The sequence below is a fragment of the Sander vitreus genome, chromosome 5 (genome assembly GCF_031162955.1).
Source record: "Sander vitreus isolate 19-12246 chromosome 5, sanVit1, whole genome shotgun sequence".
Lineage (NCBI taxonomy): Eukaryota > Metazoa > Chordata > Actinopteri > Perciformes > Percidae > Sander > Sander vitreus.
Genome location: NC_135859.1, coordinates 29,789,840 through 29,799,666, shown reverse-complemented (window position 1 = coordinate 29,799,666; position 9,827 = coordinate 29,789,840). Strand labels below are relative to the sequence as shown.

Here is a 9,827-nt window from a genome sequence, read left to right as displayed (position 1 = left end):
GTTGTGAGTGGAAACATTGCTCCTGAATAATTAACCTCCGATTGTTCTCCATTGTGCTCCTAAATGTTCACCTCTCGTTGAATATTTCCCACTGAGTTGAACAGTTGTATATCATCACATTATGCAGCCTAACATAAAAAATGCAACATATTTTCATTTTTATATTCACCACCTATAAAATCATCCATGTGCACAGAGATGTAGAGAGTAAACATTGATCAATCTTCAAACCAATCATAGCTTTCATCTATCTTGACATGACTTTATTTTTCATTTTGTTTCCTATACTAGTAACACAATGTACATGTATTGGTTTCTTATATACTGCTGGATTGCCTGTGTGTACCCTGTTAGTTTTTGTTCCTCTTTGCTCTGTCACCTTTGGTTATTAAGCTTTAATTGCCTGTTAACTTTGGCTTTAGCATTGGAGGTAGCAGAGAAAAGTCATGTTAACAAACTGGCTGAGTGACACGAGAGTTTGACATGTTAGAATCAGCCAATTTTTTCCTTCAGGAATGATTTTTTTGCAGGCCACATCCAATACAGGATAAATGTGTGAAGGAGCACTTCTGCTGTGTAATAATTAGTTTGCAAGCACTGAATAGTAAGGTGAATGCTGCTGATCCTCTCAGGGGGGAACCTGTGTGTTTGTCTCTAAGCTTTTCTTTCTTCTTGTTCTCTTTCCTCGCACATGTTGCCTCCCTCCCTCCGTCGGCCCTCAGGCTATGGTGAGTAAAAGACAAGTGAGATTTCAGCTGCCGTGTTTTACCATTTGTTTGATGGTTTTTTAAACTCTCTAATGATCCCAATTGTTGCAAAGCATTTCAATCTGCTCTGTGTGACGTTTTCTTATGTGCGTTAGTATGAACATGCACACATATGCACGGACACACTCATACAAATATCAGTCATTGTTCACCCATATTTCAAAATGTTCTGACAAATACAAGAAAAATCAATTTCTTCTCATGAATGCTTTCAGCTTTCCGTCAGCTGATTAATGCTCACAGAGGCTTTTTCTCTGATTGGACTTTTTCTCGAAAGTCTTTTAATTAACAGGTTTGTCTTGCTACGATTTAGCAAGTCAATAGCTCCACTTTTTTAAATAACACACCTGCTTCTCTAAGCTAACAAATGCTGATAAATATTATGGTAAATGGTGTTTTTCTCCCTTCACTCTCACATTTACTTTGAAGTACTTAAGGGAGCCTCAGATGTACATCCACTGGCTGTCGGTCTGAGTGTTTGAGTGGTTAGAGCTGTGAATATCCTGTCGCTTAGATCTAAGAAACTTGACTCATCTGATTAAAAAAGCTTGTCTCCTTTGATTTGAAGTGGGTACTCCAGAGTGTAGGTCACACTCTCAACAGGAGAAGTCTGAGCGAAAAAGGACCCGTGAAGTTGAAAAGATATAAAAGCTCTAGGATAATCTAGTCCAACTTTGTTAATTATCAGCTTACACAAATCATGAAGAGAAAGAAAAACAGACTGGAGAGAGATGAACAAACACACAATTGTGCAGATGAAACTGAATTAATTTGGAGATGAAACCATAACCGGCCAAAAAAGCAAACGGAAAAAAGCCAAAACATTGCAAAAATACCATGACAATCGGAGCACATGTTATGAAGCAACAATATAAATATAAAATAAATAGAATAGTGTGGTTATGACAGAGTGGTTTGTGATATTACATGTATTAATATAAGGAAGTCCTCACCTACCAGAAAGAAAGTATGTGCTGAGAAGGTTAGAGCATCACTAAACATATTTAGTTTTGATAAAAGTCAGCAGTTTGTATGTTTCCTGAGTTTGCTTCTATTGTCAACATGTTGTTAGGGTTACACACATGAGGTTGGTCAGCACTTTAGTGGCCAGCATACGAATCTAGAACAGGGATTTAATTTTTTTCCTACCCCTGCAAATGAGTTTTAGGCTTTCTTGTCACTTACAATAATTTAAGGTGCCCTAATTAAAAACTCAAAGGAGCATGACACCCAGTCCATGCTACAAGGCCACAAACACAGCTGTTTTGTTGTTAAAATAATCTGGAGCTCAAAATGTCTCAGCATTGTATATTGTATATTCCTGGTGAGCCATAGCTGGAGAGATGAAGCACTTCACTAAGCACTACCGTCTGTAATATGTTTCATAATCTGTGCGGTCCTGTTAAAATGCTGCAGGTGTCCCTGGGCTTCAGACTTCACACCCCACAACCCCCCTTTTTAATTATGGATGGCTTTAATTGTAATATTTCTCGTGTAACAGACCACTTTACCCTTGGTCTAGCATCTTCACCCACAATGAATGGGCCTATCCTACGTCCAATAAACCTTTGATCCTGAATAATTTGATTTTATCCTGTAAACAAGACTTCTTTTTTGTGACCTGGCTTGATGTCCTCCTTCTTGAAATGTACAATGAATGAATGAAACATATCTAAATACACCAACTATAGATTTATTGCACTTCATTGAAATACACTTTCTTAAACTGAAGAGATATACTGTAATGAGCTAATACATCACTGAGTGCTACTGTATAGCAAATACATGGCAGTAATCAGTTTGACTTAATTATGACTGGCAGGATGCGCTGGTGAGATGCTGTGAGCAGCTTTGGGTTAAAAAAAGAGCTGTGCTTCTATTTCAAGGACATTTCTCAGGTGTATCACAGCTTTAAAGTGCTGCTGTAGGTTGAATAATGCATTTGAACTTCAGTATTTTGTTTATGCTGGAGATGATGAAAGGCTGTACAGATCCGGGGCAAACATCCTGCAACAGGACAGTGCCTCTCCTCATCCACAGATCCACAGATATTAAACAACACTATAGGGCATGATACAAAATATTAGGGAATCTGTTAAAGGAAAACTGTAACGATGGCTGTGCTGTACTTTTCTTAAAAGAATAGTTTGACATTTAGGGATACAGGTATTTCTGGCCAAGCGGAAGACTGATCCACCTCTAAAGCTCATAGACTATTTATTGGCTCTGAGCAGTTGCAAGGCAACTAGTGGTAATTCCAAGAAGTTACTGGTTCCTGCCAAGAAACAGTCTGGCACTTAACTGCCTGTGAATTTTCGGTTTTACAGTTTTACAGTTTGTCCATAGACTGTATAAAATATGGACATAGTGTCTCCGGCCCTCGCCATCTTGGCCGTTGCCATCTTGGCAGTGCCTGACGTTGGCTAATCCAAAAATGGGCAAAGAGGTGGTGCGTGGATGCAGCTGAGGCAGGCTAAATGAAGCCACAGTCTATGCTTGCCTCCTGTGACGGCAGCCCACCTGTCTTTTGTTATCTTTAGACACAGTCACGCTAGCTGTTTCCCCCTGTTTTCAGTCTTTGTGCAAGGCTAACCAGCTGTTTAGCTGTAGCTTATTAAATGGACAGATATAAGAGTAGTATCGATCTTCTCATCTAACTCTCTGCGAGAAAGCGAATAAGCCTATTTCCCAAGATGAGAAACCATTCCTTTAATGCACGACATATTTCAATGGAGCTTCAATTTAATATTCAGTATTAAAGTGTGTATGATAGTATAAGTCTATTGAAGTAGCATCTGTAGCTTGGCCAAAAAAACTTGATTGAAACATCCCTAATTAAAAATTATTCAGGGAAGACAAATACACAAACATGTGTGAATGTTTGTCTTCAAGAAGGGAATAAAGGAGAGATGTGCAACGTGTTTCCAAAAGTGTGTTCAAACCGAGAAGAAAAACGTGTGTTGTTTTGCAAGTTTCCATGACCTTCAAAGAGCCCAACATCACAAAGGGAATTGACAGTTTTATTTGATTTGTTCTTTTCTCTTTTCCTTTGTGGCTGATGCTTTTTCTCTCTTCTCCAGTCTATGATACAGTCCAGGAAAGCTGGACTTGCCCACACACTGGCCACACGGACCTCCCTGAAAGACGAAGAGCTTGTGAGTGGCCAAACACACACACCCACACACACCCACCCACACACACACACACACACACTCACACACACACACACACACACACACACACGTACTCTGTATATACTAAAGTAACATGTTATAGTTATACTACAGGAAGACTTGCTGTCCCCTCGATGACAGCTAATGGGGATCCACAAATCCTAATCTTATATTTACCGCACACACACTCCTGCTGTCATTATGCTGTAGCCGTATTGTTAGTCTGTTTGTTAAAGATCCAATATACTGTAGGCTGTGGATTTTGCTGAGTCAACTTTAGGCAGGTTTCAGGAGCAGCAAGGTTTCCCTGACAGGATGACGTTTTAGGTTTGTTTACTATTGTTTAATATAGTTGGTTTTGTGGCTTTCCTTCTGTACTGTGTCAAGTCATGATTAGTCATGGCCACTATATTATATAAGGGGAAACATGAATTATTTTAGTGGATAAAGTAGGTCACTGAATACCGCAGTGGAGAACAAAGCAACTGCCACATTTGAAAGACTACAATTTATACAGTTTAATTACACTAAAAAGGATTCCTGAGAAAAAATAAAACATTGAAAGCATTTTTAGTCCTGTGTTTGTAGTGTGTAGATGAAATGCAGGTCAAACTAAATGCACAAAATGGGCTCTGCAGAGGAAATCAAAAGTGTGCACCGTGCATTGCTTTCTTAACAAATTAAACAGGTGGATTATGACATGCATAATGAACTTCTACTACAAAAGTGAAAACATACACAAGCATGTATACAAAATACAGTCTATTCAGATCCTTTACACTAAATGTGCCTTGTAAATTACTGACTGTAATTACTTACCAGATGTACAGGTGGGTGTTGCACATACAGAATACAGAGACATTTAAAGATGTATATACACAATGTTAGCTGTTCCATAATTAGATTATACTGACGGATGGAAGTAGCATATGTATAGAAATGTGCAACATTTTGTCCTGACTCACAGACACAGACACTGAGGAGATATTTTCAAGTTGACAACCTGGACCAAACATGAAAATGTGATGCCAAAATGAAAGTTGTTTTTAGCCATCCATTCATTCATAATGTTTTAGTCATAATAACACTGGCAATAACAATAGTATATAGCCATAGTTGAAATCTTATTATCGATAAAGGTTTGTTTTTTTTGAAAGCTACAGGATGCTTTACAGAGACAAGGAAGTAAATCAGAATAATAGAATCAGGTAAAAGCCCAGGACAGAAAAATAAAGTCAAATGGCACAAATAATTGATACAACACAGGTCAGATAAATAAAGCAGTTAGAAGAAGATTAAGTGAATCCAGAAGCAGAGATGACAGCAATGAAACCCACAACAAAAGAAAATATTTTTTCTTTGAGAAAACAATGTTCCCTTCTATGCATACAACTATATTGCAATTTCTACTGTGACAATAAGAAAAATAATAACGACTCACATACCCCTTATACAAATTCAGTTTTTACTAAATCAAGTTGGGCTTCTAGTCAAGGTGTCCTTTCATTCTGTGGAGATGTGTTCACCTCCTCCCACTCTCCTCCTACACTGAACAACAGCAGAATTTATTTCATCAATAAAGAAGCTAAGAATTATAAAAACACAAATTAGTTGTATAAACCACTTTCTTTTATCATTTTAGCAGTAGTCAAAATGTAATTAATTTTTCCAACAGCTATGCTGCGTTATTGCTACAGACAAAGTTACTAATTCATTCCCTTTCCATTGTTCGGTTGTATTTGTGTCATTCATCTTGTTGTCCTTTGTGTTGTCTTATTGTGTTCTTGTAATCACTGTCCATACTCACCTTTTTCACACTTCATCCCACATGCTCTCTTGTCACTCTATACCCTGTTGTGCCTTCCTTCTTTCGGATAACTTCTTGAAAAATTGTTATGACCTTATCTTTTCTTACACCCTCTACCTTTGTCCCATCCATTCATCTTTCTTTTTCTCTTCAATCCAACAGAAAAACCATGTGTACAAGAAGACCCTGCAGTCTCTGATCTACCCAATCTCCTGCACAACGCCACACAATTTTGAGGTCTGGACGGCCACTACGCCCACCTACTGCTACGAGTGCGAGGGTCTGCTGTGGGGAATCGCCCGGCAGGGTATGCGCTGTGCGGAGTGCGGGGTCAAAGTGCACGAGAAATGCCAAGAGCTGCTGAATGCTGACTGCCTGCAGAGTGAGTAAAGTTATTAAAAATTGAAGCACATACAAAAACATGCCCCGACCCATCCCATATTCTGTACCATATACAGATTTACCCCAACCCAAAAATATGTATTGCTTATTATTGCTTCCTGTGAACGAATGGACTGACTGAAAAGTCTGCTAAAAATGCTGTTGCTGTTGTACAGATTGTAAAACTTACTTCCCTAATCAGGAGTTGGCCTTCAAATTAAATGGTGTTTTGCAGCTACCTTTCAACTATCTGATGCCAGAGCTTCCAACAGTTGAGCTTTGCAAAGAAAAATGTCTGAGCAAATATCTTGGTAGAGGATACATTCAGCAAAGCAGACATCGCTCTGTGATGTAGTATTGAGGAGCTGCAGAAATTCTATGGAATAAGTGTGAGGAGGAATGGTGGTACCCGAAAAATTTAGGGATCTACGTGAATACCATACTGATAAACAGAAAAGGAAAAACACATTTGTGTTTCTAGTTCTGTTTTTTTTTTCACTTTACCCTCTGGAACTCATCAACCACCTTTCTCCTCCATTTCCTCCCACCTTGTTGCCTTAAGGAGCGGCCGAGAAGAGCTCCAAGACTGGGGCGGAGGACCGAACGCAGCACATCATCATGGCTATGAAGGACAGGATGAAGATCCGCGAGAGGAACAAGCCGGAGATCTTTGAGGAGATCCGGAAGGTGTTCAACATCACCAAGATGATCCACGTCCAGCACATGAAAAGCATCAAGCAGAGCGTCCTGGACGGCACCTCCAAGTGGTCTGCCAAGATCACCATCAACAGTACGTCCAGTGAATTCTAAGCTTTAAAATGGAAAACGTGAAAAGTTACCTAAATAATCCATAGGGAACATTGACTGCGAAAAAATCTACTGTAGTCTTTACACAGTCCGTTCCTGAGTTGTCATAAGAAAGTCTCTTTAATCTCTTGTGACGCTCTTTGTTTACCAACTATTATCACTTTGAGTACAGACAAAATCAGTGCAAAAAAGTGCAAAAACACCAATTGTTAACAATTTATTAACACTGACTAGCAAACATGATGTTCAGCGAGAGACAGTGAGAGCCTTTTCTCACAGTCTTTTTCTTTTACTGTATCTTTCTCCATTATTACTTATGCACCTGCTTGATCTTGTGTGATCAGTGTACACAGTGCTTGTAGCAACAGCCCACTGTGGCTTAGTGTTTTCCACACTTCTACATTGTGTATAACACTCATATCTCTGTGTGAAGTCAATCTGCAGAGTGAAGGTTGCACAGCCTTATATTCTCACTGTTGATGCATGATTTATTTTTTGTAAGTAGTATGTTCAAAGTGAAACTAATTAAGTTTTTGGCGGATGCGTAAAAAACAGTAAGGGACAGTTAAACTGAATACATTTGAGATTTATTCAAAAGCTGAATCATATGAAGCTCATAACACATTTCGGGCACAATTGTATGACAGTGGTTAAACGTTAGAAAAGCAGTTTTGCTGCACATTCAAATCCCAGGAAGGTGTTAGGAAAAGCTTGATGGTAAATCTCAAAGGTTTATTGTAAGCCTTGGTACCCTCAAGAAACACTGCACGTCGACAGCTGTGAAAACCTGCAGCTGTGACAATGTGAAGCAGAGTGTTGCTGAACTAGAGCGTGTCAGGTTTCCCCACATAAATACCTTAAAAAAGAATAATACCTTAAAACTATCCCACATTTATGAAAGTTCATTATTTCATCTGACAGTCTGTTCTGAACTGTTTAACTTGAATTGTTTATCTGCAAGCGTCACTAATTTGAACATACATTCTCAGTCCTTTACCAGACATGACTGCCGCTGTTACCAAAGCAACCAAACACATCAGACCATATAATGGCAGCGGTGTTGCCATGGCATCCATCACACCTTGTCTCCCCGATCACCGGTGATGATCTCCCTTAAAGAGGAGATACAGGGACAGGCATTTCAGCTGGCGCTTTGATTCAAATTCATTCATGGTCATGTGCTGGTCATTGTCACTCACTTTTCTGGTGATCAAGGTCAGACCACATACTGACAGATTCTACCAAAACAATTTTTGATATGCAATTAAAAGATTTTCAAAAATGTGTCAGGCTAGATTCATGTTTGCCATTGTACCTAAAGGTATCAATCGCTTTCATTATAAAGGTTTGGTAAAGAACATTTGTTAAGTTGTCTCTCCTCGAATGTGGCTACTTATAACCACTTTGGTTTTCAGTGCAATGATAAATCATACAATCCTGATATTGTTTGTATATCTGTCATATAGCTTTCGTTATATACTCGAAATACTCAAATGTTTGCTCTTTCATCACAGTTTTTTTCACAGTCTATTATGCATAATACATTCAGACTCAACTTTCAACTCAAACTCAGTTTTGTATTTAAGCCAAGTTGAGATTGAACTTGAGGGTGGACTGACAGGAGACACTCTACAGAAGAATTCATCGATTTCATTAGGGATTATCTGAACCAATTAATATTCAAAACTCCCTTTAGCAAAGATAAAATGCATCCGTCACCAACACTGAATGAACTGCGAGCAAAGATATTACAGGGACTAATGTTGATTGGCGTTTCTTTGATTAAGAAATCAAAAAGCTGAAACAGTGTCTGTTTTCCAAAGTTCAAAAAGAGAAAAGGTTTTTGGTTTCAGACTATTGCTTTCACCTGTATGTATGACCGCAAAAAGACAAGTGCATAAGTATGTATGTAAGTATGAGCAATCAAATTTTCTCTTTAACACATCTTCAGCAAGGGATGCTGGTTGTTTTTTGTGTTTTGTGTATACGTAACAAGATACGTGTTAAAGGTATAATATTTCAATCAGGAACACTCTCGTCATAGATTTAACCATTTACTGCAACAAATGGAAATACAGTTATGCTCGGCGCTGATGGCTCCGCTCCTGATAATGCTCCCTGGAACCAGCCAAGCCGCATGCTAAGCTGAATCAGGGAGCACCATGCAGAAACCCCCCTGGGTAAAAAAAAAGAAAAGTGAGCCAAAAGAAAGACATTGAAAACCATTTTAAACTTTGAGACATGTTAGGACTCTGAACTAGGAAGGTGGAGGCTGGGGAGGTGAAGGCAAAGCGTTGCCAGCAGCAGCAGTGTGTGAAGCAGCGTCAGTATAGCAGGGATCAGTGAGGAGGAAGTCACATTTCAAAGGCCCGCCTTGATGTGAGAATGGCTGTGATTGGTGTGTGTCTGATAGGAATGATAATTCAGTCAGCGGGCGTATGACTTGCGTGTCCTGCATGAACTAACGCTAAGCTAAATGTAATGGAATTTCCTAATGAACAATGTATGAACAATCCCTTTCAATCCTCACTTTTGACCCAGTAGAAGTGTTTGGTGGTATCACTGCTCTCTCTCTCTTTCGCTCTCTTTCTCTCTCTCTCTTTCTCTCTCTCTCTCTCTCTCTCTCTCTCTCTCTCTCTCCAACTTTGAACTATGTATGTTTACAAGCAGTTAGGGATACTATACCTACATATTTAATAAGTGAGCTTTGGAGGTGCTGAGAGGCGAATTTTGTTGTTATTGGACATAGCCCGGCTAGCTGTTTGTCCCTGTTTCCAATCTTTGTGCTAGCTAACCGGCTCCTGACTGTAGCTTTATAGTTAATCAATTCCGGAACTAGAGCTGTTCAAAAAGTGGGCCGCCACTGTTGAGCTCTATGAGAGTGGTTATTGT

The 9,827-nt window shown here is 39.2% G+C and overlaps 1 protein-coding gene across 1 annotated transcript in view; it reads left to right on the top strand.

Moving 5' to 3' along the window:
• Positions 1-3,125: 3,125 nt before the first annotated feature.
• Positions 3,126-9,827, top strand: part of LOC144517754 (protein unc-13 homolog B-like) — a 62,988-nt gene continuing 56,286 nt past the window's right edge. The window contains exons 1-4 of the mRNA XM_078249873.1: positions 3,126-3,185; positions 3,848-3,922; positions 5,910-6,129; positions 6,691-6,918. Of these exons, the coding sequence (XP_078105999.1) occupies positions 3,126-3,185; positions 3,848-3,922; positions 5,910-6,129; positions 6,691-6,918 (583 nt within the window). The remainder of the gene's footprint in view (positions 3,186-3,847; positions 3,923-5,909; positions 6,130-6,690; positions 6,919-9,827) is intronic.